Genomic DNA, 24,446 nt, shown 5'->3' with positions numbered 1-24,446 from the left:
CACATGAATATTACATTAATGAGACCACAGGTCATTAATATTTAAACAACACAACTTCAATCTAATATTGTAACATTGAATATAAATTTTAAAAAGATCTCTTATAGTTTGTCAAGAAGTTATTTGTTAAGTTATTCATTTATCAGTATTTCAACTGAGGTTTAAAGTTACCTGATACATTTATTTTTATTTTAATACAGGTAATTTTAAACCTGGTTATTTACCCTTTCACAATACTACCATTCAGTGACAAATAGGAAATAAATGGCAAAGGAATAGTTGAACTATATTGTGAACACGCATCTGCTTGGATGCAGAAACACTTCAGCTATGGATAATCAAAGCAGAACCTGACTTTGATCAGGCAGAATATACAAATACTCACCATCATAAGACAGAATATGCCCACTTTTGCCTTCATAAATGACATGGCCCTTGGCTGAGGCCTCCTCTCTGCACTTCTCTGGGCTGCTGTCCTCTGTAGCCAGCCGGGTGATGGTTCCCTTCAGCAGTGCATCAGCAGCAATGCCAGACTGGGACAGAGCTGGGGTACCCTGTGAGCAAACTCAGCACATCACTCAATCAATTCACATGCTCTGGGTCATTACAGAATAGAGAGGAGCGAAGGGAAAATACAACAAAACCAAAAAAACTTTCTAGGTCTATAAAGCCAACTAATTTATCGAGTATGGCTTAAACTTCTGCCTCTATTATAGACACTTAACCTAAATATGAGTAAGGTTATTTCTGCTACCTTGTTAAACAATATTACCAGTGTATTTCACAACCTGGAACATTTACCCTATAAATACCATTAGATTTTATTTCTGTCCAAAGCAATGAAACCTCCCCTTCTCAAAGCAGAATTGAGGCAATTGCTCTCTGTACTAAGGGATGCCAAACCAATCAAAACAGCAGCATTTAAAATGAAGGACAAAAGGCCTGAATTTCCCTTCTTGGATTTAAATAGAATCTGGTTACAGTTGAATATTTGAACTCAGGTGTGATGAAATTTTCAGGAAGGTTGCCCTCAGTTAGGTTTACCAAAGACTCTGGTATTACTTAAAAGGTTTGAAAACTCATGAGGATAAAATCATGGTAATGCTGACTTCAACAACAGTGGGGTTTGAACATCTGATTGGATTGAAAGTTCTTTTTTTCAAGGCAGTTCCTACCCTGTGATAATAATTTACTTTTTCAGACATGCAAATACAGTCACAGTGATAGTCTGAAGATGCTGCTCTGCTACTGCCTTCCCAGCAGTAAAAGGTAAAATACCTGAGTTATGGAGCCTCTCAAAGAAGGAATGGTCTCAACTGAAACTTTACTGGTTGGAGTTCCTCGTGTTATACTCCCCTCCTGTATCGTTGTGGTACCTGATTTGAAATAAAGACATCTTGATAAATAAGAGAATTTTTAAAAAATCCACTCCATTTGAAGTAATTAAAAATTCTATTGAGAACTGTAAGTTTTCATTAAAGTAAGGGGAAATTTCAATTTAACAGCAGGTATTTGAGGCACTTAGGCCATTCCCTCTTTTAACATTGCCTTTTACAGACTATAAGTATTTTACAGCATTAACTCATGGCAGTTAATTTATTTTCTTTAGATTGATTTGCTCTAGTGAGCAACTTTATTTTGAAATTTGCACGGCTTGTAACAAGTATTTTTAAGTGAGCCATGCAGACAGGAGGAGCCAGCTACAAATACACATGCCTTGGAAAACAGGGAGAAAATTAATCCTGTAATCTTATGATACTTATATAATCATAGAACACTTTAAAATAACACTTCAGCAGTTAATTCTCTTGGTTTCCTCAGGCTCTGACAGGAGTTTTTTAATCTGTGTGACTTTCTTTACCTCGCACCACACTTTCATGTTGTGCCCTGACCAGGAGTCCCTCAGGTTGGGAATTCTGACTTCTGGGTGAGAATTCTTCTTGTTTGATATAGGGCAGGGAAGCTATTAAGGAGAAGAAAGAGAAAAAGGTTGAGGTTTTAAAATTTCCTTTAATTATGGATCATTAAATAGTCTGTATAAAACATGTCAGCTTTTCTTTCCTTACCAGATTTGGCTGACTCTTGCTGCCTTGGCAGCCCAAGGGATATAGAACCCACTGATGGCTTTGCAGTTTCTTGGGCGTAGGAAGCTTGAGTGTGGGAAGTTAAATAAGTGCCAGGTGTTCCCTGAAACAACAAATAGATGTTAATTGTTATTTCTGGAATGAAGGAGAATGCTAAAGCTACTATGATCCCATCTGGAAATACCACAGTGCCCCACTGCCATGTCCCAAAGCACAGAGCACTAGGAGTGGAGTGTCACTGGTAGTTTGGAGATGCAGGTGACCTAAACTGGATATTCATGCCCTTAAATGTGAGTAAATGTTCCATTTCTAAAGCTCCTGTAATTCCTGGACTTTCAGAATATGTACAGGTTGGTCTGAAGGGTTAATGCTGTGACTCCGTAACCGACTACAAGAAGTTGAAGATTGGAGAAAGGGTAAAAAAAGAAACTGATGTAAGACAGATCTTCAAATAATAATTCTCTTACTTGTGAGATCGAGCCTCCCATGATGAAGGAAGGTTTTTCTGATGGCACACTGGTTTTGGAGGATGGAATGAGTGGTGGTGGTGGTCTGGTGGGTCTGGTTGTGGGCAGGCGAACTCCTTCAGGAATATTGGTTATCACCTGGTGAGGGGCTGGCTGGAGAACTTGAGGGAAAAAAAACTACATTAAACATTGCAGAGTGAACAGAAATAGCACAGTACAGCCTCACTGGGCTAGAAAAACACTGAGCACCTATTCACATACACACACAGAGAAAATTATCTCTCTTCTATTAACTCACAAAGCTTTTAGAGAATAATTTGATCTTCCAAATCTTTACCTGGAGGGACACTGTAGCGAGTTGCATTCATCTCAGGCTGGGGAGAGGCTTTATTGACTTCTCTTGGAGATAACCTGTAGGGTGATGCTGACCTTGTGGCTGGATTTTGCACTTGTGCTTCCTGTTCTATTCTCTTGACCTCAGCATAAGGCATATAGGCCACTGGTTTTCCTGGGAGGGTTGAAATTATCAGAAAGAGAAGAAGCCTGGGTTAGAAATTGGAGTCAAAAGGTCCAATTCACAGCAAAGTTTTAACAAAGAGACTACTCCAATGCCAGACACACCTATCAGGTACAAATGGTGCAATTAAAAAGAAGTATTTATGTGTTCCACCAAACTTTTGTGTCCTATTTCAGGGCTCAGTGTCCAGGTATAAGCACAGTTAAAATGAATGTTTTACTGCATGGGGTACATACTCCCACCTTCACCTTAAGCTTCTGGAAGGGCTCGCCTAGAACAGAATCATCTGCTCCTCTCACCTGCACACTGCATTTTTCTCTGCAGGAACAACTCACTTTTGGGTTTGACTCAAATGGAACCAGTTTTCTGCCTTTATATAAAGGGGCTACAAGACAGCTCTTCAACAGTGAGAGCAGCAGAGCAGGCAGGCTGCTTCCAGCAAGGAGCAGCTCATTACCAATTCCTTATCACACTAAACTTTTACTCTCCAATGAGGCAGCAGTGTAACACACAGCCACAAAGCACAGGTGTGGGAACACCAACCTTCCCACTCCACACTGGGGCTCTTGGAGGTGCCACAGGGGCTCACAGCACTCCGATATTCCATGTCCAGCTGCTCCTGGCGCTGCCGCTGCTCCTCCAGCAGGGCTGACTCGTGCATGGCCTTGATGTGCCGCTGGTAGAGAGCATAACCACTCACGGGAGTGCCCACGGGGACAGAGCAGGGGCTGCAGGAAACCTGGGCACAGCAAGGGGACAACGTCAGGGACACCCTCACAGGCACTTCCTGGAGGAGCCGTGGAGCTCAGCTCTCCCCTGCAGTCTGGGTGTTTCAAAAGGTCCACACCTGGTTTTAAGCTATTGGGTTTATACTTGGTTGTACTTAACCTTTCCCCCCTGAAAACACAATAATAAAGAAAATCATATGTTTCTTCATTTGTTTAACAATTTCTTCCTCCCTAATGTTGTGATTAGATTTAGGGGTAACTCTGAAAGCTGCCCATACCATAGGTGGGATGACAGCAGCTCGGTGGTGAAGCTGTTGCAGGTCCATCTGCCCTTGCTTTATCGTGGATGACACCAGAATTGACCCAGTGGGATTTAACAGTGAGGGCTTTGACTCTCTGCTGTAGATACTGGAAAAAGACATAGAAGGAAAAAATATCACCAAAACGACCAAGGTTACACATCTTAAAAGATTTACAGCCACAACTCTTAAAATCAAAAAACCAACACATTTATCAGACCGGACAAAGAACTGAAAAGTCAGAACCATGTTGTGTTTTGTCCCACAGCACATATGGTAGAAGAGGCAACAGATGCTGCTATATTTTCATAATACACAGAAAAACCAAAATATGAGCTCAGAATCTCCCACATCAGACATTTACGTATGCAGTACTTTCATCAATGCAACTTTCTTTGTACAGAGGGCTTTGGAAAAACACAATGGATAGGAAGGACTACAGAAAAGAAACAGTAGTCTACATAAAATAATTTTACATGAAGGGCTAAAACATTTGTGGAAAGATGATGTTTGAAGAGGCAAGAAAGTGCAGAAACACCATCACCTGCACTCTTCCAAAGCCCACATGCACTCCATGACACTGGATACTTTTGACATTTAAACATCTATCCCTGGCACTGTGTGCATATTAAACCTCTGAGAGGGAGGGGGGCACTGGCTCCAGTGCCACGCTGGGGTGACACAGGAACTGCACCAACAGAGCACTGAAAAGACTTCCAATACCCTCAGTGGTGTCAGCCACTCCCAAAAGAGAAACAGCTCCAAAGAGTGTCCATTCAAAGCCCTACTCACCCCTGTCTGTCAGGCTCTCCATCAACTTCCTCATCAGCACTGCAGGTGGCACTGGAGTCATTATCTGAATGGGATTCTGGTCTGGCTGTAGTAACTTGCTGGGACAGGCTGTAGTCCATTTCCTCTGGTTCTGACTTTTCCTTGGGTTTCTCCATCTCTCTCTCTTTGGTATCACTCTCTATTTTCACTTGAATATTCTCTGGTAGCCTCATTTCAGTCTCTACAGGTTCTACTTTGGTATGAACTGGAAGAGTAATCACAGGCTTAGCTTCAGCTGAATGGCTTCTACTGTCCACCTCCATAGGCTCTTCAGCCTCAGTGTTTATTTCTTCCTTGACCTGTGGCTCAGGGTTCTGAGTTTCAGCTGTTGATACACTTTGTGCTGGTAAGGAGGGAGATGTGCTGGCTGCAGGTTTAATGGTAGATTCCTGCTCTGCTGGGGCCTCAGTGGTTACTTTTGGAGCAGCAGGCTCAGATGGAGTTTCTTCAGTTGGTTTAGCAGGTTCTGCTGGAGTTGGAGATGGAGCACTTTCTGTATCAGAACTATTTTCAGCACCTGGGGAAAAAATGTTTTGCCATGAAAGTTAAATCAATGAAATCTGACAAACTGGGTGCAGTAAGGATCCACCAATTTTAACCAACCCCTCTGCAAAACAATTTATTTTAACTTATTATAGATAGGACAATTGGCTGAATTACACAAACACTGCAACTAAAAAATAGCAACAACTGGAAACCAAACACTTAGACATCTTCTCTCATTCATTGTTTATTAATTCTATTGCTTTTGCTCCACAAAAGACCAGCCAAGTTTGACTGATGTTGAGTGTCTATAAATTAGCAGTAGCAACCAACAAATATATATTAAAAAAACCGCAACAAAAAAACCACCACTTGAATTTTCTTGTCTGAAGCTTTACTGAGACTATCAACTACCAAAGGTTACATGTATTTGATTCAACTTGTTTCAACACTCCAGATGACAGCATAATCAAAGCATCTCAAAATATTAAGCAGCAAATATCTGTAGGCTGCTAAATTCTAAAAATGCTGCATCCCCTCGAGTGAGTTCAAATTGCTGAAATCCAACTGAAAGAGCATTGGAACAACAACAACATCATGAAGTGGAACACAGCTCTCTGAACACATAATTAGCACAAAACATGGGGCTCCTTTCTGTGCACACACGAGTTTCCTTCCCAGAAAAGTTACCTTCACTGTCTTCTGGGTTCTCTTCTTCATTAGATGCTTCAATATCTTCATCCTCCTGAGCTGACACAGTGGAAGCCACACTCTCACACTGTGACACATCTCGCTCCTCTCGGGGCCTTCGTGAAGACTGAGGAAGACACAGCATTGACCATGTACTGAAAATTCACAATTATTGCCTTTCACCACATTCCCATTTACCAGTCTGAGGTTGAAATGAAGGACAGAGAATCTCTATTTAGCACAGTCATTCACAAGGGGACACTCTTTCAACTTCAGGGCAACTTTTGCTGCTCCTGACCAAAAACAAGTTTGGGAACAAACCACGGTCTCATGGCATGTTTGAGTGATAACAGAACAACTGCAGCAAACAGACACTGATGCTCTTCACCCCAGTGAGAGAAGACCAGGATAGCACTGCAGCTTAAAGGATTCCAACACACAGCATTCTACTTTCAATGCCTCCAGACTTTCAGCTCCTGGACTTCTAGCACCTCTCCTGCTCTGTTTGGTGAGGTCAGTGCTTGCTGTGTTTCAAGGTGCTGTTGTACATCTACAGCTGCTCATGCACCGGTGAGGAACGTGCCTTTCAGAGCACTGAGGAACTCTTCAGGCTCAAGTGTTTTACCTAATACAAAATCTTCTGTTGTATTTTAAAGCAAGAAGAGGTTACTGTCACAGGTCAGTGAGCACCAGCCACCCTTTCTAAGAGATTTATGTCACAACACAAAAACAAGTAGAAAAGGAAATGAGTGGAGATTGCAAAACAGCCTTAGTGAAGTGTGATGCATGACTTCAGAAAGATCCAAGTTTTCTCCTGCAAAATATTCAATGTCCACAGCACTCACCTTCTGTTTGTGCTGTTGGAGGAGACTGTCCAGGTTGTGTCTCCTTTTGTAGTTGAAGTAGAAGTTCTTACACTGAGCTTCACTTTTCGTCCCAACCATTTTGGCAATCGCTGCCCAGTTTCGCCCGTGTTCCACTAGACCTGGTCAGACATAAATGAACCAATATGATCAACCTATGATCAACCAATATTTACTATGATTTACTCAGCTAGCCAAACCTCAATAAATGGAACAACAATGCCTATAGGAAGACAGGACAGAGAAGTACTGCTGTCCAAACAGTTCTAAGTAACCCACAGGAAAAAGGTCAACATAAGTCTCAAAAGATGATTTTGGATGATTTTGTCTGTTAAAGCCATTTGCTTTTTCTTTTTTTTACAAAAAAAACAACAGCAATTTTCAAATCAGCATAGTATTGGCAAAAGTCACAGCAAATATACTCAGTGATTCAGTAAATCCTTCAAATTTTGTAAATGCAAGTATCCCGAAGGAAGTCTAGGGCTCTACAAGGTTTACCTTTCTTAGCAACTTCCATTTCTTCTTCTGTCCAGCGGGATGTCTCCACAGGCTCTGTAGAAGCTGAAAGAGAAACAAAGACACTGAGCAGAGAAAAGACCAGGATTCATTATAATGACACCAATTATGCATCCCATAGTCAAGAAATCTATTTACACTATGGCTTGCTCAGGTCACTGGGGAAAGCTCTCTTGTCAGAGGGAAGCAGTCAATCTCCATTAAACCAAGTCAGAGATTCAGAAGGAACCACCAAAAGCTCAGCAGAGAAAACTGTTCTAAACTATTCTGCCTACAAAACTGGGATTAATTGTCTGTCAAGGAAGATTTGTGAGTAACTTAGGTATATTTATCACTCAAGTTTTATTTTAAATGTCAGTCATTGCCATCAGCTACTAAAAGCAGCAATCCAACATGATCTAAGATAGTTCAGTGCTGTCTCACTGCTGGAATGGTTATCCATTGGTCAGTGGGTGTTAAGAAATCTACTGTTCCTGTATCAACTGAGTCTCCAACTGGATAAATGGACAAAAAGAAAACAAAACAAAAAGCCCCAGTAAGTAAAAGCAAGCAGGAAACTAAGTATGATTCAGTGCAAAGTGCTTTTCATTCACTCCTCTGGATTTTGTATCATCCTGTTTAAATTTCTGAACAGCACTGAGCTGCACCAGCCTCCATTTCCTTTCCATAAAATCTGCCACCACACACAGCATGTAACAAAGACCCTGCAACAGCTCAATTAACAAACCACAAAAGCAGGACACTATAAAGTATCTGATCCACTGAAAAACTATTTTGGATTTTTCAGAAAACCCTGCAAAAATAGTTTAAAAATAAAGCTAAACAAAGCAAAATCCACTATTGCGTCAGACTTACAAAAACCCACTACTTATAAAACTCCACTGTATCAATGGAGCAAGAATGTTTCTCACAATCTCTGTTGTTTACAGCTACACAAGAACTGATGTGCCCACTTACTCTGTTCTTTATGGGCAGAACATCTGAGTACCAGAAGAGCTGTTACAAGCTCTAGAATAGCAGCTGCCTGTAACTACCCAGCTGAAGCATGAGGAGCAACAAATTTTGCCACAGCAGAGCACTGCAAGAAAGAAAACCACAACCTGCCCTGCCATCCTGCATAATTATTTACCAGCCACAAGATATTCTGGTATTTCTGCATCAATAGAAATTAGGTCAGCCTTTTCCAAAATACACTCAGAGACTGTGTCTTTTTTAGCCATACCAGTCAGGAAAGTAACATTTTATTTTAAAAAAGCCTCTTGCCATCTAATGCAGAAACAACAACTTGTCAAGATCTATTTCAGCTTATGAAACTCACTGAAGTACTCAAATATCAGGCCAATTATTTAACAGCATCCTCTGTGAGCTGCAGCCTGTAAGTGAATCTGTGTCACAGGCACCTGGATCCCTGCAGATCCATCAGGAACCTGCACAGGCAGACAGGGTGTTACCACACAAGGACTGAACTGCCTTTTCTCCCCTCACATCATTCTAACAGCTGATTGCACATGCACTATTTATAAAGTTACACTTGTGAAGTTTAACACAGCCACAAAATTATAAGCAGGGCTAAGAATAAAGCTGGAATATTACACAGGAAAACAGAAGTGCACTGCATGCCTGGAAACAGCCCCGTGTCAGTGAGGAGCAGCTGGGTCCCTGGGAGTGCTCTAAGTGCTACTCACAAGGTTCTGGTGGGGGTGGCAGAGGTGGTGGTGGCTCTTCAGTGGCTGCAGCTGCAGCAGCATTTGCCTGTGCAGCTTCATTTGTCATTGATCTGGTGATTCTGCCCTTACGCCGACCTTGGCTGTTTGCAGTTTTTCGGCCCCGAGGAGCTGCCTGCTCCCTTTCCTCTGTTTCCTCTGGTGCAACTTCAGTTTTGTCCTTTTCTTTGGTATTCTCTCTGGGAATAGGTAAAATATAATTCAGTCACATTCAGAGAGCTATTGTGAGCAGATATTCCTGAAAATCAATGGACAGAAAAACCCCAAACCCCACAAACAAAACTCCATGAACTCAAAAGATGCCGTAGTGAAACAGAATTCACTTATTGTCCCCAACTTCCAGACACTAACACAGATATGTGATTTTGTCATCTTCAAAGAAAATATGAATGCACCAAGTGTGATAGAACATATGAGAAAAGCCCGAACAAACAAGATATGGAAATTATTACATGTGCAAAATAATAATCCCATTACTTCTTCCACTGATCTGATTAGCTCGGCAAGACAGAGAAATTTGTATGTCCAAAAAAATTGTTTCATACACAAAAGAAACAGTTTTCAGTCCAGATTTCACTGTCAGGCTAATGCAAATCCTGTTCTGATCTTTGCCAAAACCTGCAATCTAGAGTGAATTCATGCATTTCAGCATATACACACTTACTTAGATTCCTCCTTCTCATCTTTCTCCTCCTCATCTTTCTTTTCCTCCTCTTTTTTTTCTGATTTGTCTGATTTTTCCTCTTCTACCTTTTCTTCTACCTTTTCTTCTTGAGAAGGACGAGCAATCTGTTGCTGGAATGAAAGAGGATTTAGATGATAACTTGATCACACAATGGTGCAGCATCTTGTCCTCAGAGCAGCACAGAAACTGATGCTGCCTTACTTCCCACTTGATAATATCTTAAGTTACAGGCATTGCACAGGTCAGCATCAGAACAGAATAACTCTGAAAGTGCTTAGGGAGGTCTGACCCATGTAGTGAGGGTGTTACTCCTCTCAAATTTTATTTTTAACTTTGTGCATTTTATAGTGAAACATGATCTTACAACTGGGGAGCAGAAGGTCTTGCAGCATGAAAGTTATCAGCAACTCCAAGTCGCTTTCTCTAAACTGTCACTAGTATTTAAGGAATATAATTGTTAAAAAAATTGGGTTGGGAATTTTGGACTTGCATTTCCAGTGAGTTTACAGACAGAATTATTTAAAAAAACCTACAAAAAGTCTTTTCTCTACTGAGATGAGTTTTACAAGCACAGTAAACACTATGCTTGTCTCAAACAGATACCCAGAGTACATCTGGCAATTCAGGGAAACACAAGGACAGAGAATGACAAGACAAGAACAGAGAATTTCAAGATTACTGTTCTAGCACTTCATGAACTCAGATTTGACAAACTACTGAAAAATTCCTCAAAATAGGCTTTTCTTTTTCACAGAGGAAGCAACCTCCCTGTGAGTACAGCAGCAGGTGTCACTGTTTCACTAACTGAACTGAGGCTGGAAATAGTCACAAACTGATTTGGTTTTGACATTTTAATAATGTGAGCTAGAGCAGAAACCCTAAACACTAACCACTATCATCTTGCTGCAAATTATTAGCAATTAAAGTGCTGGTTATTGATTATGCAAAGACTTCCTTCAAGCAAGATGTCAGAGACATGCTAAGATAAATTATTTCCACCTTGCCAGATAGATTGACCTGAAAACATGGAGTTAAAGCTGCATTAAAAAAATTCAAGAAAATTATTTTAGATCTAATCTATTTAGAAAAGTTGTTGAAAATCCTGTTCTTACCAGGTCAACTTAAGATCACTTGGTTGTCTGTTACCCAGTAACTTTATTTAAGCTGCACAATCAATGCATAAACACAAACCTTAAAGGAGTCGAAGCCTCGGTCAGGGACGTTCCTGCACATTCATCTGCTGATGGAAACTTTTACTGCCCACACGAGGGGATGGGCTAGAGCTCAGGGCACGGCTCAAAAGGACAAAACCCACCCCAGCAGCAACATCACACAGCTCCTTAGCAGAGGCAGTCTGACCCAGCAACGTGTTTATTCCAGGAAATTGTGTCATTCTGCCACTTAAGCTGCCTGCAGCAGTGCTGCCCCTCTCACACAGCACCTTCTAATCTCCCCGGAGTCACCAGAGGTGATCCCCGTCACACACAGGCTGAATTTCTGTCTGCTCACATCACTGGCCTCCCACCTGCTGCTGGCCACAGGCTCCAGCCACACACACTGCAGGGACACAGCCAGCACTGGCCACTGCTTGGCCACCAAATTAATTTAAAATTTCATTTCAAGAAACCTTCTTTCAATGAGTTATTTAAGGAATTCTCTGTAAATGGTTTGGGTTCGAAGGGACCTTAAAGATCATCCAAGTGCAAACCCCCTGCCATGGGCAGGGATATCTCCCATCAGACCAGGCTGCTCTGAGCCCTGTCCTCAACAATTCCAGGGACAGGGAATTTAAAGCATCATGCAGCCATGGCTTTCTCTCAATTCTATGTTAAAAACTTGCTCTACATTCGACAAGCTTTGGTTTAAGACACATTTGTTCAGTTGCCTTTGTGACACTCTGGAACTATTTAGGAAACATTTTACAAAAAGCCCTTTCTAGACCTATTTGAGGACAAACACACATCAAAATTTTATTAGCCTTGTATCTCTTCATACCCTTGATCCAGTACTGAGCTTCTCTTAAGTGGAAGCCCTCACACTGAAACCTGAGCCAAGCTGTGCTCACTGCATTCTCTGAAGGACTTCAACGTCCTTACCATGATTAATATCTCCTCCACTGCAATACTCCACTTGCTTGCCTTCTAATTTACAAAAATATATGAACTATTAAGAGTTTAAGCTGAAGCACCTGTTATTTGCCTAAGCCCAACCTGGAGCACCTCATAAATCTTATATGACTTATGTTTGCCAATCAGCAAGAAAGTTTCAAGTTGCTACTGAGAGATATGAAAAATATCAGCTTCAAACAAAGCTGGGGCACGGGAGGGGGAAGGGGGTGAGCTGCTTTCTGCAACCCTAAGATAAAAGTTCTGCTAAGCCAGGCAGTTCAACCCTCTCAAGTTCTTTTTCACAAGCTGTTACAGATGTTTTTAATTCATCACTAATAAAATTATAAATACAAAGATGATTTTTGACACCATGTAGTCCTTTACTATTAACATACTAACGGCAATACTTCTGAATTTAAACTTCCAGAAATGGTAAAATTTCCCTTTTAGAATGCTGAGAGTATTTCCTTGAGTTGGCAAGTCCAGCTCAACCCTCTCCAGAGCTAAAAACCTGGCACTTTCTTGCATCCTTCACAGAGCACACATGAAGCCTGGCCAGCAGTTGCCCAAAGTTTAGGGATCTGCTGTAGCACTCAAAGTGGATCAACAAGCAGCAATTACAGAGTACAACTCTGCTACAATTCCAAGAGCAAGTAATCTGAGCTGAACAAACCCTCAGTGTTCCAACTGATGTATTCAGTTACTCACATATAAATCAGCACTCACAGGAGCAGTCCCAAAGTCAGGCAGAGCACCTTGAGCTGAGTTCACCAAGCAAATCCGTGCCCTTGTGTCTAAAGCTGGAATTAAAATCTTTCTGTTCTATATACATTATCCAAGGAAAGCAACCATTTATGGATAGAAAAGTCCATCCAAATTTTGAATTCTAAGAGTTCCAATATTCTGAAGTTTAACAACGTGGAAAAGGCATTTAAATATAGAATTTACTTTCTAAATATCTCAAAATCTCCAGTTCCACTACGCTACAGCTGAGCCACTTCTGTCTCCTCATCCCTCAGAGCAGCAGCCAGCAAAGGCACCCTCAACATGTGACACTTCCCACGGCCACACCAACCTCATTTTTTATAATGGCACAAGGAACTGAGCCACTCCCAATGGCAGCACTACCTCTGTCAAGTGTCCAGTGATTGCCCACATCTGGACAATCCTGTTTATTTCCATCTTCCTTTCATTTACATTCAGATTTTAACTGCAATCCTTCCCCAATCACTACTCCAACAACAATAATCCTTCCTATTAAAAATTATTATTAGGCTTAGAAATTCTAACAGAAGTCCTGGCAAAATACAAGTTATTTCCAGTAATTTCTCCCACCAGAGCAGAAGCTTTATGAAATCCTGTGCACAATGACAATGCAATCCATCATTTGTGGGGTACAGACAAGGTGCTCTCCCATGACAGGACTCTTCTGGTAGAACACCAGCCCACAATTCCAAAGGTTTAAGTACAACAGCACTAAAGAAACACAACCCCATGGCTGTTTCTACTGGACAAGATCCATTCCCAGCTGAAGCTGTTTGCAACCATTTTATATTAAAAATATACATTTACTGGGACTCCTAGAAAACGTTCAGTATTTGTGTATTTCAGTGCAATATTTACTGCTTTTACTGGTTTGCAGAGCAGATTTGTGCAGTCCCAAAGTTTCAGGGTCCAATACCCACATTACCCCTGGTAGCCCAGCACATGTATTTATAAAATGCTGCTCTTTTCCTCTCTGAAGACTTCCAAAGGAACACTTCCTGAATCAGCAGGATTTTTTATTCACATGCATTAAATTGGTCTCTTTCTTCTGGCTCTGAACTTTCAGTTTGACTTTGAGCCTGACCACCAAATAAAGATCACTATTAATTTCTACTTTTTGACAAACACTGACATTATGAAGTGATTATATATTTTCCACTGCAAGTCACATGCTAAACCTAATTTCTCTTGGCTCCAACATAGCATTTAATGATGGATTCAACCTCAATGTCTGTGGCAGTGGCCTCAAAGAAAATGAATTGTCATATTAAAACAAGTAAGAAATGTGCAAAGAAAGAAGATATTTCAGAGATTTAAAGCCAAACTAACCAACAACACCCCTGAGGCTGGGATCACTTAAATTTTAAAAGGGTAACAATACAATAAAGGAAAAATAATTATTTCCCCCCCATACCTATAATACATTGCTATCTCAGGTAATGAAATAGTTATAAATATGAAGCAATAAAATAACAATACCCAAGTGATGAATAAATTCAACATACCTGGTTTCTTCCTCTGCGCTTGCCATAATTCCTTCGCACAAGGGCTTTATAATTTTCATTTTTCTTGGTCAAATAATAATATAATACACAGTCAGGAACATTCTAAAGTGAAAAAGCAGAGAAAAGTAGAGTTTACTCCTAATGAAAATATATGATTTGAGTTTTTAATTTCTCTAAACACTTAAAACTCTTCAGCTCCCAGACTAAAATAAAAAAGGTTCTATTTATCATTATATTGGAAAGTTAGGGATCCCACCCTCAGCTCTATTTATATTAAAAAATGTCTTACCTTTCGTTCCAAGTAGGAAGCAATTAGACCAAAGTTCTTGGGATGTTGGACAAACCTTTTAGAAATCAGAAATTATTTCAGTTTAACAACATAATCCACGATCAAACAAGCAAAATAATCTTGCAAACAATCTCTTCCATCAGCAAGCCCTTCATTTACACAAGTGAAATTAGCCCAAAAAGCACAGTTTTCAGACTGTGCAAATTTAGAACCGAGCACTTAAAATGATAAAATGAAATTCCATATCTACACTTCTCATTTTAATCTCAGCACAGAACTAAAGCACTTCTGAGAAAATTTTCTATTTAAGGACTATAAATGCATGTGAGCACACTCAGATGAAAAATAAGCCTAAAACTTTTGCAATATTTATTACAGTAATGACTTTCTAAGTATCTCAAAATCTCCAGTGAAACTATGGCTGAGCCAGTTCTGCCTCCTTTACCCTAACTAAGAACATTATCAAATATTATTGCACAAAATCTTCAGCATTCCTGATTTAGCTTCATGGGGTTGGGCATTTAACTGTCATTTCAATGCAATAAAAAGAAAAGATAGGAAAGGCAATTACTTTTCCTTAAAAATCTCCTTCTCGTGGTCTGTCCAGACATTCATGAACTGCCTGTCTTTATAAACTTTCATGGGATCCTCCATCAGCCCATTCATGTTGATGAACTTCACCCTTCTCTGCTCTGCATCGAACATCATGGGAGGGATGACAGAGAGCTGGCGCATTTGCTTCTCGTTATTCTGCACAACAAAAGGCAAAGTAAAGAACACACAAAATGCTGCTGCTGATGTTTACAGTTCTGGAATTAAACAGCTCTTAAAGCTCCACATTCACAGTCAGCTGGGAACTTCTTTTTGTACACAGCTCTTGCAGAAGTTGTCACTGTTGCAATGAACATTTATGGGCAGCTAAAGGAAGCTGTGTTGCAATTGATGAAATACCAAAACGATGGAGGCTTTGAGGAAAGGAAGAGTTTTCACATGTTTGTCACAGCTGTAAAAAACTAGGTTGCAGCAAGCCTGCAGTGAACAGCCACATGAGAAAAATCTAGGGCAGATACAATTAGAAAGCAAAACTCTCAAAAAAAAAGTGTTTGTAAGATCTGCTTCAAGCCACACTTCACCCAGATTCTCTTAAAGAGAGAAGAGCTTTCTCTTATCAATGAAACAAACTCCCTACAAGACTCCTTCTCTGGTAGTGAAAAGATATTTATTGGCTGTGCTTCTACAGCAAAGCACAGCCATCAGCCTCACCTCCTGCTCAGAGAGTCCATCGATGATTTCTGAAATCTCGTGTTCACTTCTAGCAATGGTTGCTGAAAGGCCAGCCCCTCTTTGGCCAACTCTGAAACGAGGGGAAAACAGAAGGAAAAGGGATAAAGTGGAAATTAACTCTATCTGCAGGTTTTGTACACCACAAAAACCTCCAAATTTCCTTATATTGCTGTTAGCAGTCTCTCAAATCAGTTAGGACTGGTCTTTCTTCAAGAGAGTCAGAGCACAAAGTCTGTCATGTCCTGCTTGGTTATACAGTGAGTTTGCAAAGCTCAGCAGAAAAGCTCACAAAAAAAGATGTTACCACCAATTCCACTGCAAAATAGGTGCTTCAGATAAACGCATTTGCTTCTGCTGAGCATAAGAAATATTCATCAGTGGCACAGAAATTAATCCTCTTAATTAGTACAACAGCTGCACCTTGAAAAAGCCTTTTATTTTTTTAAGAAAACCACATTAAATTTGCCTTTTATCAATTTGGTCAAGTTACTAATACAGCACTGAGATTTGTTACAACAAAAGACAATTTTCCACTTTTTAATTGATGGGGAGAGCTGTAATTTGGAAGAATTTTTCAGCTTGTGATCTTTACCCTTAGGACCATCATAATAATATAATATACAGCATGTGGATCAAAAAGCATTTCAGAGTTAAAAATCACTACTAAATGGAGAGACAAACTACCTCAAAGATATTACTGAATTCATCTATTTGCACAAAATCTGAGGAAAAAACCCTTAGTATTTACATGGCAATAGTATTAGAGCACAGCTAGAGAGAGAGAGGCCATTATTTCACAGAATGTAAAAATGATGTATAGAGATGACCCCTTCCCAAGTAGTTTGCAATTACAAAGACATGATATATTCTTAAAGTGAAACTTCTTATGTATGAGTGCTGCTCCCATTCTAACAGTTTACTTGCTTCTTTTATTGAATAAAAATCTTGCAGCCTTCACAGTGTATTGCAAACTCTCTTCTTTCCCCATGTTTTATGACAAAAAGGTGATGTAGACAGATGGTTACAAGAGAAGAGATTAAATCTTTATGGGGCTGGAACTCTCCAAGGTGTATTGAAATGATTTTAAACATCAGATAAACAGATTTCAACACAACTGAATCAAACTTGACCTAATTCTAATTTAAATCCTATCTCTCTACCTACAGTACTGCAAGGTGAACTCTCAAGTGAATTTCACTTCATTCCTTTTAAGATTCCTTGTAGTTTCCATCTAACAAATGTCTGATAGATTAAAATTAAATAATAGGGTCTTAATTGTCACACCTTGAATATTTTAAAATGCAAAAACGTCTGGAATAAAATTACCTGGCAAGTACAACAAAAGATCAGTCAAATTGTTAATTAAGAAGATAAATGGTTTTTGAGTGTGGGGGCTAATGAATACAGGTATGATGAAACATAGGAGTAACACAGACAGTGACAGAAAAATACCAGTGTAAATTAGGGTGTGTGCCCAAAATGAACAGGCTCATGGGAAGCTGATGCTCCAATTGTCTGCAGAATTTCACAAACCCCTTTTTGAGCAGCTTAACTCTTGTCTCACTGACACCACAACCTAAGCAGCCTTTGCTAATTGGCCCTTTTCCTGTGTTCCTTTTGGAAAATACTGGGTTTGATGCAGATCTGGAAAGGGACATGGGAGAGGAACCCCATGGATGTCACCACAGCAACCTGAGAGGACACCAAGGGATGAGGCTGGCACTGCTGGCACAGCTGGAGGGGAGGGACAGCAAAGGGGACATATGTGACAGTGGACAAATAAAGTCATGGAGATCCTTAGGATGGGAAGCAAAACTTGAGCTCAGTGCCATGGAAACACAGTGAACAAAGGGAAGAACATTTCACTTCATACTCTGTGACACACTAACATTCTTTTTGAAGCAATAAAGTGATGAACATAAAAACTTAATAATTACAATTAACTGACTTTATAATAAATCATTTTAAAACTGAAGACTGATGTTTTGCAGGAATATTTCAAATCTCCAGTAATACCTTTGGAATCTTTCTTGCTGTTCTCTCTGTTTCCGGATTTCTGGGAATTGTTTCTCATAGTACTCCCGTGTTTTGCTCTCCTTGGCTTTCCTGCGTGGATTATTTTCTATCCTGTCTACTTTCTTCTCCCATGCCTCCATCAGCTGATCATAACGTTGACAGATTTTCTGTTCCTGTTAAATTCCAAAAGCAAACCTTGAACTAAGCAAAATACACCAAGTGATCAGTACCTGTCACATGGGCAGGCTCCTGCAATGCACAGATTTTTCCTGCTCCAGTCCCTACCATGTTGAAATGACTTAAACCAAATTTCCAGCACAGAAAAGGTGAGGAAGTGGATACAAAAATGTCGATTTTGAGTATTATACACTCTTTCTTTGCTTTACACATCCTACTGGTATTTGGTAATTGTCATTACTGCCTTCCAGAAACATCCCACACTTCTTTTAGCTTAAGATCTTATTTTTCCAATTAATATATTTGGGAATGCAAGACAAGGGTCCAAACAGAAAAGCAACCCCATGCTCCTTTTAGAAAATCATGGTGCTCTTACCCGTTGTTTTCTTGCATGGTTCCTTCTTTTAAAGAAGAGGATCAGCTTTTTCCTCATCACCTGGTTTCTGGAAAAAAAATTAGGGGAAAAAAGTGAACTACATAAGAATCAAGCACTTCACAACTACTCAACAAAACCCATCTCAATTCTAGATGCTAGATCTTTATTATGAATAACAGATTCAGGGTAAAAATAGGGAAAATTCCCAATCAAGTCAAGATACCTAAATCATCTAATACTGTATTTTTTCAGAGAGGAGATTCTTGAAGATGGCTGGAATAAGCAATTGAGACACAAAAGGTTCCAATTTCAAGGCAGGTGTTCTCCTTTGCCACAAGAGATATAACATGCTAAAATGAAAAAATTTGATTTAAGCTATTATGCTTTTATGGGGGAAAAGTCTTTGCAATTCAGCCCTAAAGTTAAGTTTTCCAATGTATAATTCAAGAAAAAGTACTTTGGAACTGCTATACAAATCTATTTGATGGAGTGGCACAAGAATTACTTTTTTTAAGAGAAAGTTTTAAAGGACAGCTAACTTGGTTTTATTATTTATTTTTGTCTTTAAATGAAGATGGAAAGCCAAGGCTTCCCTCTGCCTTCAGCACATATAATGCACATCTTGCAGAACTGTTTTACAACAAAGAAATCAGAGTTACATGGACTGGAAGCTTTCAATGATGGTTAAAACTCACACATCCTATTTGGAGATGACAGCAAGGAAAAATGTGAGGGGATGTTTAAGTGCAGATGCCCTGAATGGGACAATGAGAGGGTATTAAAGCACTCACGTTTTGATGTTTTCATGGTACACCTTGGTGTCTGAGGGCTGGTTGTAAAGTGGCTGCAATTTGGGATGAGAAAGGAACACTTAGCACTCTGCAATGCCTGGAACTCTAAATGTGTATGCAACACATTTAACAATATTTTAGTATTCTGAGAATAGTGCACTCAATCTGAGATGCAGCAGAGCTGAAGGGACTACAAGATATTCAGCACAAAGCACAGATTTCATTACTTAAAAGTAGATTATAACTACTTATGTATATAACAGTACTTCATTTCTTCATACTTCAACTGTTCTCTCAAATAGATTAAAATCTGTTTTAAACATCACACTTACATGGCCAATGAACGCACTCAAGCCCCACCTCACCAGTGCATTTAGACACACATTTCTTCTATACATAACCACAGAACTACAGCTGCTCAGCACAACAGAATTAGAGCAACTGGCAACACAGAAAATAGTACAAAAGAAAAAAAGCCAGAATTCTACAACTTACCAATTCAACTTTTGGACCAAGACCTTCAAAAATCTTGTGAGCTTCTTCTGCTTTTTTCTGCAAATAAGAATAAGATTTTTTTTGGTACAGTGTGAGTAAATCCTCTGAAGTTCATATCAAATGTGGATCTGAACTCTCTGTTCTCTGCTAAACCCCTGCCTGACCACACGAGATCCTTCTTAACCTACTTCTGCACTGTTGCCTCAGCAAATAAAGAAACCTGTACTTGAATCCTGTGGTAGTGACTCTGACCTCCAAGTCTGGAAGCTGATAGAGCATAAAACTGACCTCTGCAGTTCAAAAAAAACCCATGTATTTCATAAGACAGCAAATAATTCTAAAGAGGAAGAAAGGTGTCCAGTAAAATAAAAGTATCATTAGCTTTGAAAAATGGAATTAAGAGACTAAAATTCTCCAATTGCCAAATCTGGGAGTGTGAATCCATGTGTACATAAACACACTAAGTGTGTCAAAGGTCCTTCATTCACACTAAGTGAAGACTACAAAATAATTCTGACCCCTCCTTGCATGGAATGCTTGGGACATAGTTGTACTGTACAAAATCTAGCATTTTTTTGCAGGGGGTTTTTTACCTCCTCAAATTAAAAAAAAAAATAAAGACCTATTGTAATAGAAGTGAGCTGTTCCTCTAAACTACAGAATAAAATTGGGAAATTAAACAAACATATACCACTCTCACAGAAGATCACAATACTTTCAAAAGCCCCTGATATCTGACTCCCTAATCTCAAACTACCATGGGAAAAAAAGGCAGGAAGCATTTTTGCTGTTACTGTTGGCAATACTACTGAGCTCCTGAACTTTCCTCACCACTTAAACAACACCATCTCATAATTCACCAATATATTACTACTTCATGTCTGTTCATTTACCCAAATCTTAAGTGCCAGAAGTCAGAGTTTATAAAGGAGGCACAAAATCCTACAAAATATGCAGTTTTTTTCTCTTCAGCTAATTTAAAAATCGAGTCTTCAGCCAAGTTTGTCAGCTCATGTGAGGAATAGGGAATTCAAGATGAATTTCTGAGGCATTTTTCATATCACACACTTAAAAGGATATATATGTGTGTGTTTACACATGAATATAATTCATGCATCTCAGTACAAGGGTCTAAGGATGAGACCCAGAGCTCAGATTGCTTACAGCATAGAAGGAAGATTCCCATGATCAAGAATAAAAATGTCATAAAAATGTCTTTCATTTAAAGAAGCAAATGCAGAGTAAAAAAGGGGTGGGCAAATCAATAAAATGTGCCTCATGGAAGGAAATGATGACCTGATGAGTGTGAGCACAGAGGCAGTGAGAGCCCCGGGGGAGGGGCAGGGGACACTCACCCGGTTCTCATCGTAAATGATCTGGACGATGCTGCGGTGCTTCTGCTCCACGGGAGGAGGGGACACCGGCCTCTCCGGCTCGGGAGGCTTAGCAGCTTCTTCTTCAAGTTGTTGCTAAGAGACCAAAGAAAGAAAATCAGCCATCCATGTTCCCCCCCCACCAATAATTAGTCAGCAGAGGTAAAATACGCAGCTGAGCAGTCAGCACTGCCTCTTATTTCGCTTTGCGCTGACAAGGAATGAATGAAACGGTTTTAATGCCCACAGGGACAATAACAAGACTATTTTTTGTACTGTTGGTAACTCAAATTACCTGTTTACAAAACTCACCTGCCATGAAACAGGTTTCAGTTGATAGCTAAAGCCACTGTCACTTTGTAATTGATCATTTTTTAACTTCAAACAAAAGTATCAACTTTGTAAACAGTTACATCAGAGCTGCCCTCTCTCAGTGGAAATAAACCACAGAGCTGTCTCTCTGCACTGTAGATGTTCAAATGGCATCATTACTGCTGTCTTATGGTTTCAAAAGGTACCAAAGTCCTTCTAACACTCCACAGAGAACATAATTCTAAAGGTACTCCACAGCAAAAATAAACCACTTAACATGCATTAAAGTTTCAAGACTGCTACAATACCAAACAAGCAAAAAAAAAAAAAAAAAAAAAAAAAAAAACAAAAGAAAAAAACCCCACCCTGTAATCCTTTCCTAGCTACAACACTGCTGTGATTTACTTTCACATCAAATAAATCTGGTTCAGTGACATCTTCATTTTTTAAATATCCTTCACCCATGCCTGCCACAAATATACAGCAAAGAATTTCTGACACCAGGGACCCATCCTGCCTTACAGTCCTGGCTAGAACGTGCTGCATTGCTGTGCAAGAATTGCCTAAAATTAGCAGAATGCCTTAAGACGTGGGCTGAATTATTTCAACACCAACTTTGTAGTTTTTTTAACTCAAATCACAGACAAATGTGCACAAATGACCCTTCATAGATGAGTTGCACAGCACTTGCTGATTTTATGGAAAAGTGCACAGCGAGATAAGCATCATTAACACACAAACAGGTACTCAGTGACATCCCTTTTTGTTTTTCTGCTGGAGGTCACTTTACAGGTCATTAACATTCAGACATAATTAAACGCTTCCAGACCCTAAAATCACACAGGTGCTGAGAGTTGTCTGTTATCCCGGACCTACAAGTTAACAAATCCTACAGTGTAACTCTCATTTCCTCCAGAGTTCCAACTAAAAAAAGAGTGAAGCTGGCACTTCTATCTGGATCTTTGAAAGTCAGAAAAGGAAAAGGAAACAAGGACTTTGTTTTTGTCAATGACTAACAGATGCCTCGATTGAAGGGTGGGTTTACTTGGCCACAACAGCTACTGGGAAAGCAACAACTTCTGCCAGCAAACACTTCCTTTGCTTCCAGTGGCTGAAGTGAAGTTCTCTGATGCAAAGCAGAGCCAGGGCCATACCAAAAAAAAAGTGATATTTCCTCCTTTATTTCTCTGCTCTCTGAATTTATTCACACCCCTCCTACTGCACTTTCCCCCAAGGCTGACCATAACTCCAGATGTTAGGATCTCTTGCCCTTGGGAAAACAGATGATCCAGGGACTTTTGCACAAGCTCTGGTTTTGGAGATGCATGCAAGGGATTCTCCCCTTGCACAGACTATGAAAGAAGAAAGATGATCCTCCCCTCAGCCAGCAGGCAGCTCTGAAGCTGAAATTACAGTCACAGTGCCCTTGTTTCACAGCAGTTTCAAATATAAACCCATCTACTGCTGCTGTTCCTATGTGGCTTTCTCCTACTTTCAAAAATATTTAAAAAACTGTGCGATGTCCAACTTATTTAAAACAAAATCATACACATAAACCTTTCCTTTTCAAATTCTTCATCTGATTCACAGAACCAAAAAATTCACCATCACCAAATGAGGTTTTTCCACACCTCCCTCACTGGCAGAAAACAAGAGCAGTGCCTGCTGTGCTTACTTGCTTTTTCTTCAGTTTCAGGATTTGCTGCTCCACTTTTGCAATTTCGCGATCTACGCGGTCCATGCTCTGTATCAGTTCTTCCTTTGACAGCTTGGAAGGTGAAGCATTTTGGTCCTCCCCACAAGGCTGACCAGAAATTGGAGAAGATGGTCCCTCATGCTTTCCACCAAAAGCTGGGTCCTTCCATGGGGACAGGAGATGAGGGGGAGAGAGAGAGAGGAAATCAATCATAACTTGGGAATGATCGATAACCAAACATCCAGGAATTAACAACAATTTCCAGTTATCTGTGTCTCTGTTGAGAAGTCAGTTAAAGTTTTCATAATGCTCTAAATCTTACATGATACAGTAATTTCAAAGTTTCTTTTTTAAAAAACACCATACTGCAATATTTACCTTGAAAGCAAAATAAGACCCCAATGCCTTCCTTTTAAAATATATCTTCATAAATATAAACAGTAATTTTTATTTTTAAAGGAAGGGTTACTTGAGGGCCACTCCTCAATACTCTGCACCTATACTGAGGAGGAAATTCTTGAAGATAATTATGATAAAGCATATCTGGAGTTAGTTGTGGTTATAAATGTGAAGGTCTCTTGAATTTAGCTCTAATATCCAATACCTAAAATAGAAAATACCCACCCCAAACTAGATTGCCCTAGATTTAGCCAAAATGAGACAGTGACAAGTATAATTAGTGTTATGTAAATAAGCAGATTCATTTCAAATGCTTGAAAGGGAAAAGGGGGCGGAAGGAAGTACTTTGACTATAGAGTCCCAATGTTAATTACAGGAAAAAATGGACTTGCAGACATTTGCCAGCAGCTTTCAGTTGAAAAGCAGAAATATTTCATGCACTATGCTACAATCATTTTACAACTGAGATTTGAGTGACTTATGAGAGTAGTGGCAACTCAGAATTCCAGTCTATTTACTCTGTTTGAGTCAGACTGTGTAAGAGAGTAACACTGACTCATGATCACAGCTTCTGATAATGTGTAAAAGTAAATTTTGGGGATTAAAGAAAGAATCTAAACAAACAAAAAAATTACCTAACAGAAAAAAATCCAATTAGCTCACTGCAACACAGAAAAATCAGACCTTCAGCACTGTAACAGCAAATGGCTTTACCTTCTTAATATCTGCAGATCTCAACCCTTCCTGCAGAGGATGCACTAAAGGCAAGACAGTGGCTGCACTGACACGCTGGAAATGGGAATCAGACACTTGTTCAAGACGTGGTCGCTTAGATTCCAGTGAATCATGATCTGTCTGAGATGGACCTGGATGAAACTGCTGTTCATATCCTGTTCTCCTTTCCTGAGGCCTATACAGAAGAGATAAACTGTTAAAATATACATTTTTGATACGAGGAAAATTCTCAGTGCTT

General features: G+C 39.8%; 1 protein-coding gene across 2 annotated transcripts in view; it reads right to left on the bottom strand.

The window, feature by feature from the left end:
• NCOR1 (nuclear receptor corepressor 1) overlaps positions 1-24,446 on the bottom strand; it is a 42,202-nt gene that overhangs the window by 14,750 nt on the left and 3,006 nt on the right. The window contains exons 3-27 of one of the 2 annotated variants that reach the window (XM_088177027.1): positions 24,188-24,383; positions 23,054-23,236; positions 21,049-21,162; positions 19,694-19,750; positions 19,199-19,251; positions 18,408-18,474; positions 17,855-18,027; positions 15,818-15,908; positions 15,126-15,304; positions 14,555-14,609; positions 14,266-14,367; positions 9,867-9,997; positions 9,164-9,381; positions 7,461-7,523; positions 6,945-7,084; positions 6,100-6,226; positions 4,888-5,443; positions 4,075-4,204; positions 3,612-3,807; positions 2,889-3,059; positions 2,552-2,712; positions 2,067-2,187; positions 1,862-1,963; positions 1,279-1,376; positions 386-554 (exon numbers count right to left, since the gene is read on the bottom strand). In XM_088177027.1, the coding sequence (XP_088033153.1) occupies positions 386-554; positions 1,279-1,376; positions 1,862-1,963; positions 2,067-2,187; positions 2,552-2,712; positions 2,889-3,059; positions 3,612-3,807; positions 4,075-4,204; positions 4,888-5,443; positions 6,100-6,226; positions 6,945-7,084; positions 7,461-7,523; positions 9,164-9,381; positions 9,867-9,997; positions 14,266-14,367; positions 14,555-14,609; positions 15,126-15,304; positions 15,818-15,908; positions 17,855-18,027; positions 18,408-18,474; positions 19,199-19,251; positions 19,694-19,750; positions 21,049-21,162; positions 23,054-23,236; positions 24,188-24,383 (3,653 nt within the window). Of the gene's footprint in view, positions 1-385; positions 555-1,278; positions 1,377-1,861; positions 1,964-2,066; positions 2,188-2,551; positions 2,713-2,888; positions 3,060-3,611; positions 3,808-4,074; positions 4,205-4,887; positions 5,444-6,099; positions 6,227-6,944; positions 7,085-7,460; positions 7,524-9,163; positions 9,382-9,866; positions 9,998-11,078; positions 11,136-14,265; positions 14,368-14,554; positions 14,610-15,125; positions 15,305-15,817; positions 15,909-17,854; positions 18,028-18,407; positions 18,475-19,198; positions 19,252-19,693; positions 19,751-21,048; positions 21,163-23,053; positions 23,237-24,187; positions 24,384-24,446 lie in introns of those variants that run through there. The other variant, XM_088177028.1, reaches the window with a different exon arrangement.

The sequence above is a fragment of the Sturnus vulgaris genome, chromosome 21, assembly GCF_052056855.1.
Source record: "Sturnus vulgaris isolate bStuVul1 chromosome 21, bStuVul1.hap1, whole genome shotgun sequence".
In the NCBI taxonomy this organism is placed as follows: domain Eukaryota; kingdom Metazoa; phylum Chordata; class Aves; order Passeriformes; family Sturnidae; genus Sturnus; species Sturnus vulgaris.
This window is presented reverse-complemented; position numbering and strand designations above follow the sequence as displayed.